The sequence below is a fragment of the Peromyscus maniculatus genome, chromosome 15 (genome assembly GCF_049852395.1).
Source record: "Peromyscus maniculatus bairdii isolate BWxNUB_F1_BW_parent chromosome 15, HU_Pman_BW_mat_3.1, whole genome shotgun sequence".
NCBI classification, from domain to species: domain Eukaryota; kingdom Metazoa; phylum Chordata; class Mammalia; order Rodentia; family Cricetidae; genus Peromyscus; species Peromyscus maniculatus.
Genome location: NC_134866.1, coordinates 7,797,106 through 7,824,003, shown reverse-complemented (window position 1 = coordinate 7,824,003; position 26,898 = coordinate 7,797,106). Strand labels below are relative to the sequence as shown.

The 26,898-nt window shown below is 41.5% G+C and overlaps 1 protein-coding gene across 3 annotated transcripts in view; it reads left to right on the top strand.

The window, feature by feature from the left end:
• Sema5a (semaphorin 5A) overlaps nucleotides 1-26,898 on the top strand; it is a 474,447-nt gene that overhangs the window by 173,077 nt on the left and 274,472 nt on the right. For all 3 annotated transcript variants that reach the window (XM_042261366.2, XM_076551679.1, XM_076551678.1), the window contains one exon: nucleotides 4,975-5,172. In XM_042261366.2, coding sequence (XP_042117300.1) covers nucleotides 5,049-5,172 — 124 coding nt within the window. In that variant the 5' untranslated portion in view covers nucleotides 4,975-5,048. The remainder of the gene's footprint in view (nucleotides 1-4,974; nucleotides 5,173-26,898) is intronic.

Genomic DNA, 26,898 nt, shown 5'->3' with positions numbered 1-26,898 from the left:
GGAAAGGGTTAAAGAAGAAGATCTATGTGGTCCCCTGGATATGCGGGCAGAGATGGTGGAAATGCCAAAGCATGTATTCTGCTATGAAGCTGTGCATGAGTCTGAGGGGTTGGATTTGGCGGAAGGGAGAAAGAGGTAAATATCTGTGGTTATCCTACCTGCTTTTCTGGCCTGGGTAAGCAGAGGGTGCCCAGGGAATGCCTACTGGAGATGGAGGCTGGAATCAAGGGATGAATGGGGGAAGGGGAGGTTGGAGGAGAAGATCTGTGTGCCATGCTAGAGACAGGGCAGACAGGGAGGGGGCACAGCGAGTCGTCTGCTACAGAGCTAGATGTGTGTGACTTGGGGGTTGGCTTTTGAGTGGTGAAGATCTTCAGTTAGTCTACCTACTTTCCTGGTCTGTGTGGCCAGCAGATTCCCAGGGAATACCTGTGCAGTCAATTCTATTTTGAATACCTGCGCAGTCACGTCTATTTTGAATACCTGCGCAGTCACGTCGTCTATTGTGAGATCCACTCGGTGATGACATTTTATGGCTTTAGTCTCATGCCAGGAGGAAAAGTGAAGATGAGCGGTTTCACAGTGGGGTTCTACTCTGTCCTCTAATGGGAAAAACATTAATTAAAACTTTTAATATTTTAGCTTGGGAAACCTTAGCAGCTATGGGCCCGAATCTATTACGATGTTCTGTGTTTGAGGGATCCGCAGCTGCGGGACAGCTGTGCTTCTGGCTCCCTGTTTTCCTTCCCGTTCCGTCTCTAGGCCCCTACACTTCTCTCTACCTCTTCCCACCCACTGCCTTGGTTTGTAGTCCCTTCATTTGCTTCTCTACTCTATCTAAGGATTGTATTCAGTGAGAACATCTAGAATCTTTTCCATTACGGGGGACCCTAACCTTTTACCTGCTCTGGGATTCTTAGTCTCAGTGGATCTCATTGCTCTGTGTCCTCATATCAGGGCCCTCATTGGCATTTCTGATGCTCTAAGGCTTGCCTCTTCCACGCTATGTTGCTTGGCTCCTCTATGTGTTCATACGTTCACGGTGCAATGTGTGTGGTTGGCATTCAGTAAGCAATGAGTAAACGAGAGACACTCCTATCTAGTTAACTTTTATCAATACCAGGTCATCTCCTTTAAATTTCCTGCTGCTTGAAGTTCTCATCATCACTTCTTTGGCCCACAGAGATACCTCTTTATTTGACCACAAATTTGGGAACTGTTACATTGGTTATACTACCCACTTGATGTGTTCTTCTGTTTCTAAATCTTTTGATACAATATGTATGTATTTAATATAGAAATACCCACTGCTTCTTTTTTTTTTTTTTTTTTTTTTTTTTTTTTTTTTGGTTTTTCGAGACAGGGTTTCTCTGTGTAGCTTTGCGCCTTTCCTGGAACTCACTTGGTAGCCCAGGCTGGCCTCGAACTCACAAAGATCCGCCTGCCTCTGCCTCCCGAGTGCTGGGATTAAAGGCGTGCGCCACCACCGCCCGGCAACCCACTGCTTCTTAAAGATGAAAACTTTCCTCCCTTTAATAACCAATTTCTTTTTATTCTAATACCTTTCCATTTCAAGTGTTTCTGAGTCTTCTCTCATTTGATATTTTTTCTGCCTTCTTTCACTTATTTATCCTTTTTGACAGCATTTCGCTATGCAGCCCAGCTTTGACCTCACAATCCTCCAGCCAAGATTTCTAAGTGCTAGAGTGGCAGGCAGCGGCCACCTTCACCTTTTCCCTCTTAAATCTATAATCTCTACTCCACTCAACCTTCTCAGAAAATGGACCATTTTTAATTATCTGTGATGTACTCTTTTTCCCCCCCTTCACTGTAAAATAATCTCAGAAACTGGGTGATTTCTCCAAGAAAAGAAATTAGTGTTCTTAGTGCCACAGAATGGAAGTCTGAAATCAAGGGGTGGTGGTGGATGAGCGTCCCTCTGCTGCATCATCGACTGTAGGGTGCATAACATGGCAAGGTGGTGTGCATGGAAGGATGGGGGCAAGAGTGCAGAGGGGGATGAAGGGGCCTCGCCAGCAGCCCACTCTCCATGTCACCAATTCCCCCCATGAAACCAGCCTTAATCACGCTCAAATGCCCCTCCCAGTGCATTGCCCACTACATGTCAGCATGTGCTTGTTTGCCAAATTGCTTCCTCAGACCTAAAAATCCAGAGTCTTTCAGTGCTCATTCTTATTTTATTGCATTTTCTTTGGCCACCTAGCATAAGAGGTAGCTGCACTTTGTTCTACTTCTCTCAGTCTGCTGATTTCTTTGTTTCTTCACATGGGGCTTCTGTCTCCTTTTCTGTGGAAACCCCCACTTGTTGCCTGCTGATTGTCTTTGGGCAGAATCCAGTCGTCTATCCATCTAGCATGGCTTCCTCTTTGTCTAACGTGCCTCCTCTAAGTGAAGATCAACCCCACTTATCATTTCAACTTTTCCAGGCTGGATATGCTACTTCTGAATAATTTCCTCATCACCTGACCTGGAGTTGATATGATTTTTCCAAACTATTCATTCAGCACCGTAATCCTGGCATGTACAGTATCAAATATCACAGTTTCGTAGATATAGTTTCATCCAGGCCTTCAGTGGATCCTATTTAAATGAATAGTAGTCACATCCTGATAGTCATTTATATCACTTTGAGTCAATTTGTCTCTGTTTCCAAAATCCGATAGATAAGAACAATAGCCATTTTTAACATATTTCACATATTGGTGTTCAGGGATTTGGGAAGGGCTCAGCTGGGTGATAATTCCGTGCTTCTGACATGTGCTAAAGGCTCTCAGCTTGTTTCAGGTTTTGTCACAGCAATTGTGGCTGGAAAGCTGGGTTTTATGGGTTCTAACCCCCATACCACCTGACTGGTCTCTCTCCTGAGACAGGTGTGGAGAGTTGGACTTCTGATCTGCTTCCTCGATTCTCTGAGGAATGCGTTCTGGATGGCAGGAAGTGGTCCTCATGCTGTAGGGCCTGGCTTGGTAATTAGAATTTGTGACTTCTGTTGTGTGGCTTGCTGAGCAGTACCACTACAGAGCAGCCCAGACTCACAGGGTGGAGGGCCCCGTCCTGGTGGGGTAGGGGTGTAAGTTCGACTCCGTGACCATGCTGACCAACCATATTCATTAGCTACCCTTTGTCTCTGCTTTTTGCTCATGATGGACAAAGCCTAAAGCCACAGTTTCTTTTATTTTTCTGAACAGTTGTGATAACTTGAAGTCAGTTTGTTCACCCCTCTGTTATTCTCTTTGCAATTACCTTTATTTTTTCCTATTTGTAATATATTTCTTCTAGTGTATATAAACTGCAGTAGTTTGTGGCCTCACAATTAAGACCTCACACCTTACTACTGTTTACTTTCTATACCATGACCTACACTCCAAGCTCTTCCTCTGCTCTCTTTGTATTACCTGGTGTCTGTACCAAGTACAGTAAAGCATTCTAGAACAGATGTCTACTGCTACCTCTTGCCTGTTTACCCACTCCTCAAGATGCTTTCTCATCCTCTCCCGTTGGTGTGGAATGACTTTTGAAATCCTCTTTATCCTTCAACATTGAATTCAAATATGACTCCTCTGTGAGACTACCCTTGAACCCTCTAAATGGCGGGGGCAACCTCTCTTCACTCCCAAGGCATTCTGACTTCTTTTAAAGTTAAGAGCTTGGGCCATAGCTCTTTGTACAAGCTTGCCTTAGTGTAGAGTGTGTTTAGTTCATAGTCTTGAAAGTGTCTTTGTTTCTAGCCTCATCCTTCTTTCCACCTGGTATTGCTCAATTTACGTTCTGTTTGATTCACACTTGGTCACTGGTTTTGCAGATAGATCGTCCATAAATTTCTACTGTCATTAGAATGATTGACAAGAATTGTGAGCCATAACGCTAATCAGATTGTTGGTAGAAGGCAAAGGCTGTAGCCTTATTAAATAGGGTCTTATGGATCATAAAGAGTGATGGAGTTACTGCATGTCAACTCTGTTTGCACAAGCAGGCCAAGACAGACTTACAAGGAAAGCCCTAACAATGATCACGATGATTAATCACTGTTACCTAAGAGGGGTGTGATCGAGGAGAGCTTAAACTTGGATTGTCTCAGATTTAGTTCATTTATTCACATACAGCCATACACACACATCCGCACCCATACATGTACAATCTATAATATGTACACACACACCCATATGCACACACCACACACATTTCCATACTCATATATTCATAATCTATACTGTACACATACATAGACATACACATACATCACATACAGACACCCCACAAATATATACAAATACATACACACACATCCACATAGCCATATATAGATGCATATGCACAGCCATACACATACATTAATACATACACACACCGAAAAACATACACACTAATATACATCCACATCTATACCCATAAACAAAAGCTATACTATACACACAGAAACATACATATACACACACAACACACCAATACACACATATTGATACTGTGCACATATACCCACTCACCACACACACCCATACATACACCAGTAAATCCATCAATATGTACATATCCATACCCATACATACATCTCCACACATTCATACCAATATACACACAATCTGTACTACACATGTGCATACACACCCATATGTAGCAGACCAATACACACATGTCTATGCTATACACATACACTCACCCATATACACTCACACCCTTACACACACACAGCATTACATGCATACACACACTCACCAAACACACACACACACACACACACACACAGAGAGAGAGAGAGAGAGAGAGAGAGAGAGAGAGAGAGAGACTCTGAAACATAATTTACTATCAAATATAAGCTGTTTGTATTCTCTAACATCCCTTGTCTTCACACATTACAAACTTAGAAGTTAGTGAATAGGACTTTTACAGCACACTATCCACCAGGAAATAAAACATGAGCTGATGTTCACAGGACCATTCTCTTGTGTGTTGTAGGTACTTTTCACCCATGAGGAGAAGGTGAGCTTCGTAGAAGACACGTTCCCAGAGTCAGAGACCCCTTGCCCACCATGAAGAGAGCCTGCATCCTTGCATGGCTGTTCTCAAGCCTGGGAGTGTGGAGTATCGCCCGCCCTGAGTTCCAGGAACCCGCCCAGTGCCAGAGAGCTGAGCATCCTGTTGTCTCCTACAAAGGTAAGGAATAAGGCTATAAGACATAAAGTGAAAGAAGTAAGACCACAATGTAAATGCAAATCCCATGTTTAGTGCAAGATAATAGAAGATGGTTGTTCTTTTTTGTTCTGTGACTTCACCTGGTAATTGTTTAAATGAAGACAAAAATAAAGATTCTTCCCCATAAGAATCTCAGGTCTAGAAGTAGTACTTGCTCATGACGGATCCCAGATGGGATTGCTACGGATAGAAACTGTGTTATTGTCCCATCATCATTTAACAGGTGCCGATGGGCTCCCAGACATTCAACTCAGAGGCTGAAACCATGGCATCAGCACTGCAGTAAACAGGAGTAAAACAGAAAAATTTTTTTTCTAGGCATTTCCTGAAGAAGCCAGGGTCTTACCATGACAAGCCCTGCGGTCCTCATCTAGCAGCACAATGCGGTAGAATCCATTATTGTCTGAAGGGTCTTCTTGGTGTAGTAGTTCTTTGTTGATAGGCACATTCACTCTTCGCTTCTCTACCAAAGTGATGTAAGATCTTTACGGCCTGGACACTTGAACAATCCACAGTGAGGAAAACAAAACACAATAATAACTATGCCTCTGTCCTCAACTGTCGCGGTAGCGCCCGCATTACCGATACCTGTTTACATGTCTGAGCGAAGGGCTGCGGATTAATCCCCTTATAGTAATCAGCATACCTACGTCGTAGCCGTTCCTGGCGAACTTACTGACGTCACCGCTCCGTGTGCTGAGTTCTGAATCCTCTTCGACCCCTCACCTGGTGTCCGAAGTTTCCTTCCCGAGTTTCGGCACCAGTTGCGGCGCGCTCCTCGGCCAGCGCCAGCGAGGAAGAACGACCACCACGCGAGGATCCTTCTCAGATCACACTTTATTGGAGCGCCTCTTGGTTAAGGGAGTGCGGGAGGTGAGGGGCGGCGAGGACTAAAATGCTGCTGCTTATATAGGGAATCAGGCAAACGTGCCGTACTGTGATTGGGTCCCGCCAGAATGCTAGCATGGGGAGCCACGGGATAGGCTGAGGACATAAGGCCAATTACCATACTCGTGCATCATAGCCCAAATATGGAGTTGTTTACAGCTAGGCTACCAGGAAGCCAGCGCCATCTTTGAATAATGGCTCCCTACACTCAACATGCATCTATTATCAGCCCAAATCAGACATTAAATTTTATTAACTCATTTCAACAGCTTTCCTTTAGGGTTGAAGCTTTGTATCACAGGCTTCTTATGTCGATATGAAATATAAACAATCTAAGTCCCAGATTTATCAATTTACATTCTATTTCTTTCTCATTTAAATACCTACCCCTGATTTGTCCCACATTTACCAAATTATGTTTATCCAAATTCAGGATATCATATAATTCTATCTATGATATTTCAGTCTGTAGCTGTTAATGAAAAGAACTTCATGATATTATTGTTCTATCAGACATGGAAAAGCTCCCAAATAAAATTTTTCCTAACACCATGAAGGGCATGGTCTCATGAGGGTGTGAATTCTATAGGGTCAAACAAGGATCTACCTGAAATCCAAACAGTACGGCCTTGTTGGGTAATTCTTGAATGTCTTTAAATCTTTTACTACACTTTTTTATTTCTCATGAAGAAAACATCTTTTAAAGAAATAGAATCACTCACCTGGTGTGGCATCTGCCCACTGAATCCTGATTGTATCACTCGAGTTTTCCTGAGTCCATTATAACCCGTAATTCCCAGGTTGACATGAGTCCTGATGAGATCTCCACTCACATCCTTTTGACTTCTGTGGACTCTCACTGTGAGGCAGTGTCCAGTGGGCAGTGGAAAGTTATTTACAGCCACTAGCTAATGGGAGCAGGCCTGAGCTGTTCTTATTTTATCATCTCTTCTTCATTTCATACTTAGAACAGTTCCATATGAACCAACTTTCCTTTGCCTGCTCTCTGAACACCCCTGCAGTGCAGCTGGGAGAGGAAACCTAGGCTGAGCTCCCTGACCAAGGCCAGCTTTTGTCCTGTTTTGTTTTCACTCCAGTTAATGGGTTTCCTGACATCTACCTGTTCATCCGTTTGTCATTCTAGGGGATCTGATAAGTTATGTTTTCCTTTCTCTATTGGTCATCTTGATATCAATATGTGAATTTTAATATATTTGATAGATTTTAATTCTTTGCTACTTTTTTGACCCTGTGGATGTTAGAACGATGCCCTTTCTGCATAGGAGAGCATCTTGAAGTTGGGTCCTGAGGTCAGTGATAACTTTCAGTCTCTTGGATCAAAGATGATGCTATTCTCTTACCTACTTCCTCATATCACTCTGGGAATGGTGCTTCCTGGCTGCTTGGAGCACTAGCAGTTAGGGCTCTTTAGTGAACAGTACTAAGGAAAACACATATGAAAATAAACTCTATGAACTCCTGCTATGTCCAGGTCATCTCTAGGCTCCAGGGCCATAACCTCTGCCACCTTATCCTCTGTTTCTTTCTCCTGTGCACAAATCTTTGTGTCTCTGAAGGGAAACACTCATTTCTTTTCCTTTCACATAGTGCATGCCCCCCTACTCCATCAGTACATGACCCATCACTCTTCATTACAGTACATGTCTACCCACTCCATCATCACAGTGCATGTCCTCCCACTCCATCATTACGGTGCATGTCCTCCCACTCCATCATTACAGTGCATGTCCCCCCACTCCATCATCACAGTGCATATCTTCCCACTCCATCATCACAGTGCATGTCCTCCCACTCCATCATTACAGTGCATGTCCTCCCACTCCATCATCACAGTGCATGTCCCCCCACTCCATCATTACAGTGCATGTCCTCCCACCCCATCATTACAGTGCATGTCCTCCCACTCCATCATTACAGTGCATGTCCTCCCACTCCATCATTACAGTGCATGTCCTCCCACTCCATCATTACAGTGCATGTCCTCCCACTCCATCATTACAGTGCATGTCCCCCCACTCCAACATTGCAGTGCATGTCCTCCCACTCCATCATCACAGTGCATGTGCTCCCACTCCATCATTACAGTGCATGTCCTCCCACTCCATCATCACAGTGCATGTCCTCCCACTCCATCATTACAGTGCATGTCCTCCCACCCCATCATTACAGTGCATGTCCTCCCACTCCATCATTACAGTGCATGTCCTCCCACTCCATCATTACAGTGCATGTCCTCCCACTCCATCATCACAGTGCATGTCCTCCCACCCCATCATTACAGTGCACGTCCCCCCACTCCATCATTACAGTGCATGTCCTCCCACTCCATCATCACAGTGCATGTCCCACTCCATCATTACACTGCATGTCCTCCCACTCCATCATTACAGTGCATGTCCTCCCACTCCATCATTACAGTGCATGCCCCACTCCATCATTACAGTGCATGTCCTCCCACTCCATCATCACAGTGCATGTCTTCCCACTCCATCATTACAGTGCATGTGCTCCCACTCCATCATTACAGTGCATGTCCCCCCACTCCATCATCACAGTGCATGTCCCCCCACTCCATCATTACAGTGCACGTCCTCCCACTCCATCATTACAGTGCATGTCCCCCCACTCCAACATTGCAGTGCATGTCCTCCCACTCCATCATCACAGTGCATGTCTTCCCACTCCATCATTACAGTGCATGTCCTCCCACTCCATCATCACAGTGCATGTCTTCCCACTCCATCATCACAGTGCATGTCTTCCCACTCCATCATTACAGTGCATGTCCTCCCACTCCATCATCACAGTGCATGTCCTCCCACTCCATCATTACAGTGCGTGTCTTCCCACTCCATCATTACAGTGCATGTCCTCCCACTCCATCATTACAGTGCATGTCCTCCCACTCCATCATCACAGTGCATGCCCCACTCCATCATTACAGTGCATGTCCTCCCACTCCATCATTACAGTGCATGTCCCCCCACTCCAACATTGCAGTGCATGTCCTCCCACTCCATCATCACAGTGCATGTCTTCCCACTCCATCATTACAGTGCATGCCCCACCACTCCAACATTTCCTCAGTAGCAGCTCTACACAACCCCTACTTGCTGGGAGTAATTGAAAACCCTTCAAGATAATTTTTTCTTCTTTTCTTTGGTCTTCAGGGTATGTAGTCCACTGAAAAATTAAAGCCAAATTACCACTGTAAAGTCCTGGAAAGCCATCCCATTTTTTATAGTTATGCCAACAACCCAAACTCGGTTTATTTTAGTTCTTAGATTTTGCTTTTGCTTTTTAGAAAATTAAAATAAAATTGATGGAGTGAGAGTTGTTCACAGAAATCTATCTTTTGGGTTCCTGCTCTACATTTACATAAAGCCTTACTTATATTTCATGGTTTATTGTTCTTTCATACCTCAAACAAAGATGCATACACATATAGACATAATCAAAGTTAGTGATCTTTCATAAAAGGTGGTGTGTGTACACTTTGGCATAACAGAGTAAATTCTGGCACCAAAATGTCCACATTTACACCAGTGTTCTTGTGGTGCAGCTCTCTACCATGATGTGATCTAGTCTGTCAAAAACCTTCACTGAGAGATACATTGGAAGATTTTCCAAGAACTAGAAATCCTAGATTAAAGATAAAATGTGCCTGGGTGGTTTGGTTGCACATTTCAGATTCTGCCTGATGAAGGTATCATTGCCTTAGGATCTGTTCCCGGCAGCCTTGCCAGCAGAGTATGCTCTTAGGGTTTGCAAACTGAGCCCACCCCACAGTTCACAAATGACATCTCAGAGTATTGTAAATGATCTTTTTCCCAGGGTTAGGCGATCAGTCTGTCATTGGGTTACTTCCCCAACTCTAAGTTGCCTATTTTTAGTTTTGGGTGAACATGTAACTAACATTTAATGACTGCCTGTTGCCAACAACATCCATGCTAAAATTTGGTTCAATAGAGGTCAAGGTTTTCCCATCATACTCGGTTAGGTGTTTGTGTCATGTGCAGGGACCACAGGGGAGAAACATGGAAGTCAGGTGGTCACATTCGCAGAACCATTTCTGGAAGGTTTTTAGGAAAAGCTCATGGCAGAGCTGAGTCCCAGATGGCTGCCAGGAGTTTATGCACCCCACAAAGGGGAAGAAATTCCAGAGAAAGGAAGTGAGCAAGTATTTAGTGCTGAGGTGAAGATGCACCATAGGTCCTAGCAAAACACGGTACAGAATGAGTCACAATGTCCATATCTAGGTGAAAGGGGAGGAGGGGAAGTGGCTAAGGCTACCATAGATAGTGAGGGCCTAGATGTGCGTGGCATGGCGAGATATCTGAAGATTAACCTCCATTGGGAGGAAGGCAATGCTGTGGTCATCAGGCAAGTTCATTCTGGGGCTGCTGCTGTGATCAAAGGCAGCAAGAATGAGAAACTGGTGTCTAGATGGTGACACAAATATAGGAAATCAGAAGTAGGGGTGGTTCCAGAAACTGGAGTGAGCTATAGTTAATGATATAATAGATAGAGAACCCAAGAGACTAGGAAGCTTTGTTGATATCTAGGATCTTTGATCTTTACTCCAAATATGGTCAACAAGGGAAGCTGATGTGAGGGACATAATGCCTGTGGACTGAGAAGCCTGTGAGCCCCAGAAGGAAGGATCTAGCTGAGAACAAGATACTTCAAATCTCAGTGACGGATTCTTTTAAAAACAGTGTTGGCCATGAAAGTCTGATAATGCAGGGTTCAAGTTCAGTATGGGCCAGAAGGCAGAGGAGTCACCTTGCTCTGGTTGTCCTGGGTCTTTTTGTGTTGATAATTTGTGAATTTGAAAAGCCAAACAGTTGAGCTGCATTCCAGCAGTTCTCATAGTCGTGGTTTATCTGGGTATTGCTTTCCTAGGGCTGTTGCAAAATGACCACTGGATAATTTCCAAATGTCTTCTCTCACCGTGTATACTATCCAGCAGTCACTGTGGCAATGTGAACGAAGCCATGCTCTCTCTGGTGCCTCTAGAGAAGACTTCGTTTCTCGTGGTCAGCAGCAGTCCTCCACCTGCCTTAGTTTGCAGCTGCTTTGTCCAGTCTCCTGGACTACACACTCTCTACAGTCTCCCTGTGTGATTCTCTTTCTTCTCTTGTTGTATTGTGTTACTTTGTATTAGGGAGAGCCCAGTTCCAGTTATCACCTGGTCTCAAACAGTTCATCTTGCAAAGGCAATTTCAAACTGTGGCACATCTGCAGGTGCCTTTGTTTAAGGCTCAGGGGGATGGTGTTGTGTGGCCCCAGCACAGTCCATGGCGTGTTGCTTAACCAGGGCTGTGTAGGAGGAGAAAGTAAAACACATTTCATGTAAAGATAAATATGTGGATCCAAAGAGAGAAATGTGTTAGCTGTGCAGGGACCGGAAGACAGGAAATAGCTTTGAAAAGAGCATTGTTGAATAATCCTTTAGTGAAGATGGGAAGAAGCCTGGTGAAGGAAGAGGCTAAAGAAAGAAAAGAGAGGGGGAGAGAGTCAGTGTGGCCAAGCCATTGAGCTGGAGGAGTGGGTGGGGTCCTGGGAACAGGTGAGAGGTTCTCTGGTAGGAAGCAGATTACACCTCCAGTGAGCCCGACAGAAGGGAAGGGCTCAGGCACCCAGGATGCAGGACAGAAAGTGGGTTGAGGTGGGGTAGGAGTTCCTGGGGAGTGGGCAGGTGATGCCCAAGAGACTGGGGGCTCTCGGAAGTATGTGATGCTTTGAACAAAAGATAAGACTGCTCATAAAACACACAAAAGATTCCCTGCGGATGCTTTGAGAATAGCTTATGCTGGAGCTGACAGCTGGTCACCACTTTATCACATGAATACATTTTTGAAATGTAGGACCCAATCGCACACAAAAGTTTGAGGAATTATCCCAAAACACTGGCAAGGGAGAAATGAAGGAATAGGATAGCCTTATTTAAAATCTTGATTTCCGCGTGGTTCTTTTAAAAGTCATGATTTGGTGTTATACTTCGGCAACATTCTGCCTAAGAGGCTGTTAGTGAAGTGAATCATAGGCTGATCATGTGCAACACCTTCATGTCATGTCATGCACATTTTGTCAGTGTCTTGATTGGAAGTACCCGGGCAGACTGAAGACTCTGGCACAGTCTTGTTTCCCAGCCTCGGTGAAGTACTTGTCACTCCTCTCTCAATGAGGCCTTTGCTTCACACGACCTAACGGCTTGGTGGGTTTGAAGGCTGCCTCCCTCCTTGGCTGCACGCTCTGGAAGATTTATCCATGAGTGTTCAGTGGTGACTAAAATACCCTGACCCATTGCCAGCATTCCATTCACACTGATGTGCTTGTCATTTCCCTAAACATCTGTTCCAATAAGTGGGAAAAATAGTGACCCTTCAAGCAGCCTGTTTCTTAGCATGCTCACTGAGTCCCATAACCATCATTGGAATTAGCCTTAAATGTTTCAAGTCTACTTGAGGCAATTGTACCTTATGCTGTTTTTGTTTGTTTATTGATTAAAGTTTACCCAGCATGCTGGCTATGTAGAGAGTGTGCACCACTGATTGAATTGGACTTACAGCAAGCAATTTACCATTATGCAGGAAGAAAGACCACTGATGAGTGAGTCATTCCATACGCTGTAGAGTATTAGGCCTTAAAATCGTGACTGATTTGGGGCATTTCATCAGGGTCTTTGTTGGAAGCATTTAGTATTAATGCCTAAGATTGCTTCTGCCTGCAGAACCAGGCAGGGCACTATTGATTTCCACTTCCAGGTCCTTGCAATCTTTATTTTTAACTCTTTAGTGATCTTGTAGAATTTCTTCCTACTTGCAAGTGTATTGATTGGCCTAAGAATTATTTCAGAATTTATGGAAAAGCTTATGGATGCTTCATAGAGGATTAGTAATACTTTGTCGTGAGAGCTTGGGAAGGGCAATAAGGGGGGTTATCTTTTCCAGCCCTGGTCATTACTGGGACCAAGCTCGTGAGTGGCACCTTATCTAAACATGGGGCCTTAAGTGGTCAAGTGTTTTCAAACTTGTACTTTTATTCCTGTACCACAGTAGGGGTGATTGTTTTTTTCATGGATCCTGTATTTTTTCTTAGTCATATAATTGTTTCACATATTTATGCCTATGTTGGAAGCATTGCTTTGTTAGATTATGATGAGAAAATACAGAGCCTGTATTAATGTGCTGGCACTTCACTATGCATGGTGAGTAGAAGGCAAAGGCCCTGCTCTTTGAGAGCTACGTTCTACTCTTCCCCACGATACCGAGCTCCAGTCCTCATTGCTCCTATTAACCACCATTTCTGCCAACTTTCCCACCTCCTCCCACTCTTGCCTTGGCATCCCCGTAGATTCTTTGCCTGCTGGTCCTGGCCGGCCTTCGGGTTCTGGTTGGCATCTCTTCTGATTACGGTGTGAGAAGTTATAACCCAGTCAGCGTCAGTTACCCTCAAGGGGAGAGCAAAGTTTATGCGATTAGCAAACAGGAGTTTGGAGAACAGATATGAGAAGAAGGCTGCTTTGTGCCGGGTGCCATGCATATCCTCCAGCTCCATGTGTTTCCTTTTTCATGTGTGTCTCAGAAGTTCATCCATGTTCCTCAGCTCTGTGTATGAGCCCTGTCTTCCTCTGTGTCCTCCAACGCCACGTATGTCTCCAGCTCCTCGTGTGTCCCCTGGTTCCATGTGTGTTCTCAGGTTCCATGTGTGTGCTCTGGTCCCATGTGTGGCCGTGGTTCTGTTCACATCCCTTGGCTCCATCTGTGTTCCCAGCTCCATGTTTGTCTCCTGACTCCATGTGCTTCCCCTGTTCTGTGGACATCCTCTGGATCTGTGTGTGTCCTTGCATCTCTGTGTCCCATGATTTTATGTTTGTCCTACAGGTACAAATATGTTCTCCAGCTCCCTGGACTCCATGTCCATGTGTGTCCCCTGGGTCCACATTTCCATGAGCCCATGCCCCCTAGCTCCCATGATTTCGTGTCTGTCTCCTGGCTTCCTCTTCTCCATGTTTCCTTGACTCTGTGTTTTCGATATCTTGTTGAGTATACCATGGTGTTGTGCATGTCTTACACCTCCCAAGGTATCCATCAACATTATGGTTTTTTTTTCTCCCTCTGGGTTTTGGGTGGCTAGAGTTTTTACAGATTTTTTTAATACATCATATTTTGATCATATTCCTTTCACTTCCAAACTCCTCCCAGACCTTCCCTATCCACCCAACTTCATGTTCTTTGTCTCTATTTTCCAAAAGCAAAATAAAAACTGAAAATAAGTAATAAATAAAAACTCAATAAGATTAAAAATACTGAAACAAAACAAGGCTGTAGTCCCGTGGATCGTCACATGGAGTCAAGGCCTTGCCTGGGTTCATCTTGCCTCATATAACCCTCTTATTGCCAGGAAAGGAGTTGACACAGAGGACTTTGAGAACCCCTGCAGTGTACCACAAGCTTCATAGCCTTAAAATTGATAAGCCAGTGGTGAAATTACATCTAGTATTCATCTCTGTCCAGTCTCAGGCCTATCAGAGTGGCCCTTAGAAGTATGTGTGTTGGGGGATGCATGATGGTATTCTATTCCCTAGGAGGAGGAATTGGGAATTTTATTTAGTTAAAATGTATCACAGTAATTAATTTTAATGCCTTTAATATTTTATACACTTGGGGGTAGTGGCGCATGCTTGTATTTCTCACAGCTCGAGAGGCTGGGGCAGGAGCATTGACGGTTTAAGATTGTCTTGTGCTACATTATAAAATTCTGACTCTCCAAATGTATAACAAAGCAGTTTCATATAAAGTGAATTAAAATAAAACATGAAACTGCTTAGAGTTGGTAGTTCTCCCAAATGGAACTTTTTTTTTTTCTCTGTAGAAATTAAGTTTTCAAAAACCTGTTTGTTCTCTTATGTCAGTACAGGACTTAAGTGTTTACTTAGAGCAGGACACAATCACTAAGGATCCTTAAGAAATCCTTCGTCACAGGAATAAGTTGTCCTGTGTGGTCATGTGCAATGCTAAAAGCCTCATGTGATATGATGGAAAATTCACAAAGTCAAAATTCAAAAGGCAACTTGCAAATGGAGCCCCGAAGTTACCAGTGTACTGCCCACTGGACATCACCATAAGCTACATGGAAAGCACTTTTGATTTGAAAATGTGTCGCTGGTGTTCTGTCGGTAGAAATGGAGTGTTAGAAAGTATGTGGCTTGTCAGCCCCAGCATGTGAGTCATGACCATGAGTGCGTGAAGGCTTTGGATGAAAGTACTGCTCCTTCATTCTTTCGTTTTGAAGATTATTGATAATTTTTCATGTCGCTTTGCATCTTATGGCCCCTGATGAGCAACTGCTAAGTCTAAGTTTCTCTATTCCGTCTTCAGACACAATTTGAAGACTATTTCGTTGCTTCCTACCACTAGGACAATGTTTAGATTATTTTATGACTTCAAATAGACTGCTTTGTTAGTGAAGTTCTTCCCCACGATCGGATATGTCCTGGGATGAGGATTTTATATTGCTGTCCTCAGGACTCTGATTAAAAACAGCTTCCTCCACTTGGACACACCATTGCATTTTATTTATGTTTATGCATATTACGCTCTTTCTAAACATCAAGTGGGCAGTTTGTTTGTTTCTTATAGTAAGGATTAAAAACAGCCTTCCTGCTCTGCGTGAGGGAAGAGGTGGGGATAAATGAGAGGAAGTTTTAATTAGGTAGTACTTTTCTTGGATCCTGTCATTCTTCTTATAATAGCTGAGTAAAATAAGCAGCTGTGTTTACAATTGAGAGGCAGAGCTTTCTTCCAGTGTTCACGGCACAGTGCTGAAAAGTCTCTGTTACCAGAGGGACAAGTAAAGGACTAGAAAAGCTACTAACTAAATCTTACTAGCATGGTTCTAATTTAATCAAGACTTACACTGTTGCTTTCTTTGGTCTCTCTCAATATGGAATGAAGAAGAGCCAAGGAGTAGGCTCAAAGCTTTGGAAACATTAAGTTTCTTGTTTCTAATCTCAGTTCCCTCTTCCAGGGAGGAATTTTCCCCACTCATAACCAAGAGCATTGACTAGTTCATGATGACATTCATAATGATGATGTGTGCTCCAGGACCAAATGGACGGATCCTTCCCATCCCAGGCTCACCAAGGATTTGTGTTGATATTTGACCACCTTGGAAGTACTTCTGGACAGCCTGTTATATAGACTACAAAGCCTATTAGCTAAAATCAATGAAGCAAGACCCTGGTGCACAGAGTGTTCTAGACAAGTGCTTCTAGTGGCCATCAGAAGGTGATTAATGATTATCATTCTTGTTTGTAGTTTTGATTTTTGTTCCACTCAATGCTCTGGTTTTAGCACAGGGAGCATTTTAGCTTCTGCTTGTTTGAAGATAAAAGCAGAGGTCCATTTCATTAATAATTCAATCAATATTTAGTGAGTATATGTTATGTCCTGGAAATTGTTTTAGCCACTGGGGTTACCCTAGTCAGCAATGTAGAGATAAATCCTGGCCCACACTGACTTTCTGCTCTATTAGGGAGACAGCCAATAATAAGCTGATATTGAGTGGACTCCCTTGTGGAACCGAGAGAGAATGTAAAGCCGTGATGGGTTAAAAGGAGGGGTTTGCAGCTGTCACCATGGTAACTAGGTATATCACATGGTTTGCCTTTGCCTCTCAGCTCGCATTTGATCTTGTCTTCTGTATATTCATTCTTTAAAACTGACAGGTAGTTATTGTACATATTTAAAAAAACATAGTGTGTGATTAACATTTCCCTCTCCTTAAACATTAACCATTTCTTTATGTTATAAACCTTTTTATTCCTTTTATTTTTTATACAAGACACAGCACATTGTTGCCCCCCCCCTTTTTTGTTCTGCTCTGGAAACTGATCAGGGTATTAGCCATGACTTAAGCTCCTTACCTTCTGGGTTCCTGTTGATATTTGTGAATGATGTAGGACACCAAGGGAAGCTGAAGAGGACAGAGGGCCACAGCCTGCAAGCTTCCAGCAGCAGGCTGATCCCAGACTCCACAGTTCTCATCTCAGTCACAGATTCTAGAAAACACTAGCAGAGAGAGAGACGGGCTTATAAGTTCCAAATCTGTAGATTGGGATCATTCACTATTTTGGTTTTTATTTTTAAAAAGTCATTCACTGCCTTCCTCTGGATGTGACCTGATATCTTTATGATTATGAGATAAATCCTTTGGAATGTATTAAGTTCCCTCAGTTCCACCAGCTAAAAGACAAAGCATGTAATCAGAAAGCATCCACAGTCAATGGCTGAAACTTCCATGCTTTTGTAGGACCACTGTATCTGGTATTTCCAGGAACATATTTGTAAAGTGTCTTTGGTTTTAATTTTCTTTGTTCTGTTATTAACAAAAATATCATGAAACTGCAAAAAAAATAAGATTGATATTACATGAAAGAGTCTGGGTAATGTAATGATGTCATATTTGAGATTTCAAAGGATCACTTGGTCTGCTATACTAAAGATGGACTGGACTGCAGGCAGATGGATTGATGCAGAGCAGGGAGACTCGTTGGGTGGTGGTGATTAATCTTAACTGGAGATGGTGTTGGCTTTCAGAAGGATATCAGTGGGCAGCCTGAGGAGCAGTGATAGTGTTTGTTTGGTAGGCAGAATCAAAAGTACTGGCATTCAGTGTATGTGTGTGTGTGTGTGTGTGTGTGTGTGTGTGTGTGTGTGTGTGTGTGTACGTGTGCTGTAAGAGAAGCAGTTGGGCAGGACTGACTCCAGCCTTTTCTGTTTGAGTCACAGAATGTTGAATGAGGTGAAGATTTCAATAGAAGTGCTGCATGAGGAGTTTCAGAGCCCAGTATTTGATAAGTTCAATTCAAGATGTTGAGGGATCTACGGAAAGGGCTGTAGAGATACATGAGAAGAGTTGGGGTGAGTAGACCCTGGGCCAATCAGAATAAAGATTTTGGAGAGATGAGGCAGCAAATGATGAAGAAGCATAACTGGGACACATTTCAGCCATACCAAAAACCAACCAACAAACAAACAAATAAATAAAACAAAACCTGTGGATTTCAGCATGAGACAACAGGAAGCAGAGGAGGATTGCCTGACAGATGAGAACTAAAGGGACCTGAAGTCTCTAAGCCTGGAGTGGGTTGACCTACATGGTGGAACTCTACTGCAGATGAATGTCTTTCAAATACTCTTGTTGCCAATGGTCAGGCCATTTTTATTTGTGAATGTCCCATGAATGTACTGGCCTACTGCTCTTTCTTTCTCTTTTTGTTGAGGCGGGGGTTGGTTTGAGACAGGGTTTCTCTGTGTAGCTTTGGTGCCTTTCCTGGAACTCGCTCTGTAGCCCAGGCTGGCCTCGAACTCACAGAGATCCACTTGCCTCTGCCTCCCGAGTGCTGGGATTAAAGGTGTGTGCTACCACTGTCCGGCTGTGGCCTAGCTCTTTAAGAAGCAATGTTGTACTAAAATTGGTAAATATAATAGAAGAAATCTCAAGAGGTTGGTCTGGCCACTCAATGTCATTTTTAACCTGCTCTTGAGGAGTGGTGGAAAAAACACTCTTAGGAGGGGAGGTGTTAGAATGATATTCTGTGCCTTAGAGTGTGAATTTGTGGAAGTGACAAAAGAGTTCCCTTTGATGATTTATACTTACAATAACCAAACAGATTAAAAAAAAAAAAAACATCAAAACAAAAACAAGATGGCAGCGTAAGGTTTGTGGTTTATTGAGTGGATAAAATTAGATTGTATCTATTTGTCTATTTGTGAAAAGCAGCAAAGATATAACACATTTATACACCTATTATTAAAACCAGAAAGCAATGTTGTGTGGTGATGGCACACGCCTTTAATCCCAGCACACGGGAGGCAGAAGCAGGTGGATCTCTGTGATTTTGAGGCTAGCATGGGCTACCAAGTGAGTTCCAGGACAGGTGCAAAGCTACACAGAGAAATCCTTTCTCAAAAAACAAACAAAAAAACCAAAAACCAAACAAACCAAACAGAAAGCATTAATTTCACATGGAGCTATATAACTCACTCATTTATGTGTAAGCAGTTTTGAAAACTCTGTGAGATTCATTAAATTAAGAATCCATCACTGATGTTGAGGAAGAGAAATTGGAGAATTTGATTTGTCTTAATGATTTTTTTAAATGTGTGTTTCAATGTTAATCACCCAAAAATACAAAGATATGTTGGAGATTTCTCATTTCATGGTTAAAGGGAAAATATAAAATCATTGCATGCGCAGGTCAAGTTTTATTTAAATACTTATCTGAATTTTTAAAAGGCCTAGAATTATATAATCTTATTAACTTAAATTTAAAACTCATTTGAATTATTTTATTTCTTCATTCCTAAGTATAAGTTCTATGATTTAAAAAGAACATACCTACAACAATCAAGCATGTGAATAATTAGTCCTCCACTTCATAAGAAAGAAACAAATTCTTAGAGAATATATGCATAGATCAAATTTCAACCCCAAACCCAAATTATAAGCTTTGAGAACATGAAGAGAATATGAATGTGTGAGTTCCATTTATGTGTGGGTGTGTGGCAGTATTTTTAATTATACTAACTAATATTTGAGAAATTGAGGGCAGGCAGATTGTCAGACAAATTCCATAGCATATTCCTCTTGTTTGTTCAAGATCTGGTAAACAGATTTTTGTGGCTGGAAACTGATGTAGGGGAGTCTACCGTCTGGGTGAGGTGGGGAGTGGGGATTGACTTAACCTTAGTGCACGGTGAACAAACAGAAAACCAGACCGTGTTAGAAACGGAGCTACGTAGACCATGGACAGTGGGCAGACAACATGGTGGGAGTGTGACCATTCAGGAGGAGAAAAATGAAAGTGAGCTGTTGGCAGGACATGAGAGAGTGATTGAACAACACATGGGTGAAAACGATGTATGGTGTTTGGACCATGTTAGAGTCAAATTAAACTCAGCTACAGAGAAGCTCATGAAAATCACCTTTGCAGTTAAACAATTTGTGTGATGAGTCTTTTTCTGTCCCTTCAGCCAGCATCCCAAGTAATGACATGGAGATTTCTTATTAATTATGAAAGCATGGCCTTTAGCTTAGGCTTATTCCTAATTAGCTCTTAAAACCTAAATTAATCCATTTATATTAATCTGTGTTCTGTCATGTGGTGTTACCTCTCTTCCATCTTACACCTCCTGCTTCCTCTCTTTGTCTCTTGGAGTCTCCCCTTTGCCTCAGTTATCTCCTCCTACTTCCTCTTCTGCCTGGAAGTCCTGCCTATACCTCCTGCCTAGCTATTGGCTGTTCAACTCTTTATTAAACCAATCACAGCAATCTATCTTCACACAGTGTACAAATAGCCTTCAACATGTATTATTCTAAATAACCCACAGCTCAGAACAACTTCAAGGGAAAATCTGAATTGTTCCCATCTGAAAAACAGTAGGAACATCATTTGTCTAAATCGGTGGTCTACAACTTCATTTGTTGCTTCTATGAATGATTTTAGGTTCCTGAATATAGAGATACTTTAAAAGGCAAATTAAACTTAGGTAAACTGGAGAAATTAAAGAAGAAAAGCAAGGGCTAGTGAGCTGACTTGGTGGGTAAAGAGCTTGTCATGTAAATACCCAAGTTCAAATTCCAAAACTCATGTAAAGCAGGTCATGACAACTCAAAGCTGTCACCCCAGATCTCCTGGTGCGAGAAGGGAGGCAGAAACAAGGGAATCTCTGGAAGCTCTCAAGACACCCAGCCTAGAACACAAAGCAATGAACAACAAAAAGAAACACCCTGTTTCAAATAAGGTAGGAGGCAAGGACTGATGCCTGAGGTAATCCTCTGACCTCCTTACATGGCTATACTTACACTAATATTCACATGCTTGCACATATATTCACATATCACCCTCACACACATACAGACACAGCATATACACAGACCCCAAATATAACAGTATAAATCAAATAAGTATAATGAGAGAGAAGGGGGGGACTTAAACACTTCTTGGATAAGAACTGAAAAATCAACAAATTTCTTACCAAACTGATGAGAGAAAATGGAAGAGACATGTAATTTAAAATTAGGAATGACCAGAAGGCCCCAAGACAGAGCCCTAATGGCCATAAATAAAAAGTGGTAAGCAAAACCTATCTTTCCACTATTTGACAACTTAGGTAAAATTGAAAAATTCTTTGTAAGATACAATTTGTCAGTTTCACTAAAGACATCTGCAGTCTCACTACTTGGTGTCTAAGGGAGGAGGACCACTTAAACCCAGGGGTTTGAGCTCATTCTATACAACATAGTGATCCTAACTCTGTATTTATTTAAAGAATCAAATTAATAGTTCAGAATTCTAGAAGATTGGAGCAGAAGGATCTGAAGTTCCAGCCCTTTGCTAGAAGCAAATGCAAGGCCAGTGTGTGTATGTAAGACCATGTCCTGAAGTATAATGCAAAAACAGAGCAGGGATAGAGCTAATTATAGAGGCCTGGGTGCAGCTCTAACATCATAAAAAATATTGAGCTGACTTCAAACTCACATGGCTTACATCATGGATTTTACTAGAAATTAAATGAAAAAGTCATTAATTCTACATGATCTTCAAGAGAGAAGAGAGGGACAGAAAAGTAAGCAGATGGCTTGATAGTAAAGATGGAGAAGTTAGCCCAAGTTGTAAAACCACAGACCGGAATCTCCCATCAGCTTAGACACAGAAATCCAATATCATATAAACCACCGAACCTAGTGATTTGTAAAAAGGATGATATACCTTCACAAGTTGGATTTGTTCCCTAAACACAAAGATGGACAGTATTTCAAAGACTTATGTTAGAGAATCAAATTAATGCCAATAATGCCTTATTTGACTAAAGTGATAGTAATATTCATCTTTGCCAGTGAAAAATGTAAAATTCTCAACACCTGTATAGTAAAACCAAGGATCAGAAATGCTGCCTTTATGGTTGGAAAGGCACCTAATAATCTCTCAGCATCTGGCATGATGCACAGATTTGGTGGAATGGATGCTTTTCCCCCACAGAGTTTCCTCTTTGGTATTAGGGTTTTCTTTTACCATCAACCAACATACAATCATGGATAATTAAGTAAGTGAAAATAGATTAGAAAGGAAACATTAAAGCTAAGATTTGTTTGAAAAGATTTACTATATGGAATATCCTAATTGACATTTTTCAAAACCTCTTGAAGGAAAAGAGCTTTTCATAATTCCAGGGTACACAGTAAACATAAGAAATTCAATTGCTCTCTAATAGGATATCAAGCATTAACAGAAGATCAACTTAAATCATTTTCACTGGCATCTAAAGTGTGAATTTAAGAAGATATGTGCAGGTGCTATGAACTGAAGTCATAAAGCATCCAACCAAACTGAAAAGACATAAATCCATAGAGGCGAGCACACAAGCTAAGACTTAAGGTAGCAACACCCACTCCATGCATTGTGATACACAGATTGTTGTAAATCAAATAAAATATTGCTATGCTGTCATTAGAGAAATTAAATGCTGGTTGCTAAACTTCAATGGAAATATGTAGGTTCCAACCGGACATAAATATCTTTGAAAGAAAAGAGCAACATGGTTGAATCATTTTTGTGAAATTATAATGATGTCACAATATAGTGAGTATGCTTTTAGGTAAAAAAATTTAAAAAATGATGTTGGGGTCTACACTCTACTTCTATCAACTCAACACACAGTGTGACAGATTCCACAGGATGATTGTGAAATGGAGCAGAGAGACATGAAATAGAGCCATAGATTTATTGTCAATTGATTTTCAGTGGTGTTCATTGGTAATTCACTGAGAAAAATAAATGTTATTTTCTTAACAACGTGATACTGGAAAATTGAGTATACATATGCATACATATGTATATACACACTTAAATATATATATATATATATATGTATACTCATGTTATATATATTTATAGAAAGTAGACCATGAATGCTAAGTCAAGCAATGTATAAATTTAACTGATATAGACTGTAGATTTTTTTTTTATTCAGGATTTCTCTATGTAACCCAAGCTGTTCTGGAAATCACTTTGTGGGACAGACTGGCCTTGAACTCACAGAGATCTTCCTAACTCTGCCTCCTAAGTGCTGGGATTAAAGACTTGAGCCACCACTAACTGGCTTAGACTGTAGATTTAAAGAACTAAAATTATAGAACTGGGAAAAACATAATATTGGGATAAGCAAGATTTCTTAGCTTGTTTTTTAAAAAGCCAATACAAACAAAATTTATAAATTTGATTACAATACTCTTAAAAATATTTGTTCTTCATTAATACCACTAAATGGGTAATCAAGCTAGACACTAGTTGTAAAGCACACATACACACACATGAACACACAAATACACATACATTTATGAACACACATATTCATATACATTTACACACACATATACATACACATGTATTGTTTTTTGTTTTTCGGTGGTGATATTTAGTAGTGATAGCAGGCGATTCTTTCTTTGCTTTGAAGAGCACATTTTTGGTAGGTAGATGAGCTTCATAGCTTCCAGTTCCCTGATTTTAAACAGGGTCATGTAGGGTTTTTGAATGAGAATGCCCCTTGTGGGCTCAGGCTTTTGAATGCTTGGTCTTTGAGTGGTGGTACTGTTTAGGGTTGTTGTGCAGCCTTGCTGGAGGACATGCATCCCCAGTGGTGGACTTGGGGAGTTTCTAGCCTTGCCCAACTCCTCCCCTCCTGTTTCTCTGCCTTCAGTGTGTTTATGGTAAAAGGTGTCCACTCTAAGTTGCTTGCCCCTGCCACCTGCCACCATGATGGACTTTTATCCCTCTGCAACTCTGTGTCAAAAGAACTCTTCCTTCTCTATAAGCTGCCTTGGAAGTCGTCTTTGACCACAGCAATGGAAAAGTAAGTAATACTGAGAAGTAACCAATTCAAAGTAACTAATAAACAGAAAGTAACTAATAAGAGGAGTCCTTGGTGTAGAACAGCGCCAGCCAATAGAATCCCTGTGATCTCTTGGTGTTCATGGTCCACACTGACAAACATGGCGGCCATTGGCTGTTCTCCATTGCTGAGGACGGAAGAACTGCTGCTAACTAACATAATGGATCTTTAGCTTAATGCCACTCTAATTCTTTTAAATTTGAATTAAATTAAATTTAAATAGTCATCAACTACTCAGCAGGTACCATATTCGGCATATAGACCTCCTCCACTAGAACTGTTCAGTGAGATTGATGTGGCTCTTTGTCTTTCAGTGTTTGGGAAGGGGCTACGTGTCCCCACATCTTCCTAGTGACTTCTTTGGAAAGCGTCAGGATTCATGTTCACTTTGTTCAGGGTTAGGCAGAAGGAAGAGTGATAAGTTATGTTTCTGCCATTTAAGGTTCTTCTGGTTTAAAGGGAATTTCACAGTGTTTGCATTCTTGGTCTCTCTTTCTTTAGAGGTAACAATAGTATATTCACTATTATATCAAAGGAACTAACCACCTAGAGAGTTTTACTGAGTTTTAAATTCAAGAAAATAAGTTCAAGGGACATTTGCAATGTTCTTTAGTTTTTCTCTCTAATAAAATCCTTCCTCTCTTTTTTCCCAAGTACTAACACGGTAAAATTCTATATTGTAAAGTGAAATATAAATTGCTATTTTATTAACATTGTTGATACTGGCATTTTTGTCACAAATGTTTAATAGGATATTAAGGTCATATAGGAAAGATTGATCTTTCATTTGTATGGATTTTCACATTAATTACATATCAAGAGATTCACATTCCCCTCCAAAGTTAGTCCATCTTTTTTGTTCTCTAGCCTCAAAAGAAAAAAATCAGTATTGAATACTAACACATATATTTTAACTCATTAATATAGTAAAGTTTATAGACTCTTGATCAGACTGTATTCGGGCTTTGAAGCTATTGTATCAGTTAAACATAGTTGGGCTGTGGTCCATGTGTCACTGGTTTAACAGCAATTTCAATCCCAAGCATAGGGATGGACCTCCTCACTGGATGGAAGACAGGCTGTCTGTGGTTAGATCATCATCTCAACAGTGAGTGCTCAAGCCTTGTAATTTGCTCAAGAGTCTACAAGGAATTGGTCCCTCCTTCTTATTGTCGTTTCAAATTTGCATGGCTCATGGCAGCATTTGGAGGCAGTCATCAGCAGATGTCGGGGATCACAGATGCCCTTAGTCATCTCTTTCAAGTCTGAAATGAGAGCACAAGCAAAATCTCCCCTGGCAACAAGATTCTTTACTTCTAAGGGGCCAGAGCTATGATGCATGATTGATTTTAGGTGTAAGTGCAAAGGAAGTATCTGCTAAAAGGGAATAGGAGAAACTATTCTTGCATCTTCTGAATCCAAGAAGCCTGAGCCTTGGGTGAGACAGGAGAAGTACTCCCTTGGGGGCACCCTTTTGGGTGCCAATACACCCAGCAACTTAACTTAAGCACTATTAAGAATGAAAAATAATGTGAGAAAATGGATGGCGATCCATCCATTTTACTAAGGACAGGATCAGTACAGGCTTCCATTGAGCCCTGTTATGGCTCCAAGGTCTCATAAAGCCTCCACCAGGACCTATCCAGCACGGTCCTTGTCGCACTAATGTCTATCTTATAATATTATGGTAACATCATTAATCTTGGTTGCTATGTTTGGAGGCAACCTCAACATGTCCTTTCTAGGTGAAATCTTCAACCTTGCTTTTAAACCAGCCTGGTTTGTTTAACAGAATTGATTTCTGTTATCAAAGAAGAAAATTTCTGGAGTCTCTAGCTTGTCTCCCAGCCTTGTTTTTGTCTGTGTGTTTTCTGGTGTCCCTACTTGGCAAATATTCATAGTGAGTGTCTGTATGTCTCATGGAATACACCCATCTCTCCATTTGTCTCTGAACCCTGGTGGGTCTATGAAGAACATTGTACCTTACAATTCACACAAGATCTTTTCTGAGAAAAAAGCTTGTACATTTTCACTGAATGACTGATAAGTCACTCTATTTACCCAGAAAATGACCCAAGCAGATGATTCCTAACTAAATGTGAGACATCAAAAGGGAAGCAATAATTTCCCATTCTTGTGTTTTATCATACGTTAAAATAAATACAGAATGACTGAAAATTCCAGTGAATAGCTGGGGAGACCAGAATGATCCATGGGTGCTTTTGGGTGCCTTGTGAAAGGGATTATGGGAATTTGGCCCTTGGAGAAGGGATAAGCATAATCTCAAAGAACAGGGCATAAAACTGTGGACATTATAATTAAACAATGTGAAAGCTAATACAAAGTAATTTACCCTTTCTACAACTTAAATCCTTGATCTGATTAAATACTGTTTGATGTTGATAAGCTATTTATTTGAAACCTCTTAAGCTGTTCTTTACCTCAAGGGGCATGTTAAAAGCAAGATATTTCTCATTGGAAAAGTTTCAAAATTCCATTGGGATAATCCTTGTGAATTTGTGATGCTCTTTCAAGAGAGATTTATATGAAAAAATTTTACCTACATTTGTGAGGCCTGATTGGTACAAATACAGAGGAAGAATTACATGCAAGGTGTAAAGTAAGTTTGTATTAGAAGCTAGATGCATTATTCACACCATTTATACATGTAAGTTTCTTATTCTCAAGGTGTTTATGCAAAATTACTCACTGTCTTCTCTGATTTAATTCAGCTTTTGAAAGCTCTTGAGGGCAATGTTTGGAATTTAGAGGAAAAAAAGAGAACATATGGAAATAATAAATTTATGTGGTTGGT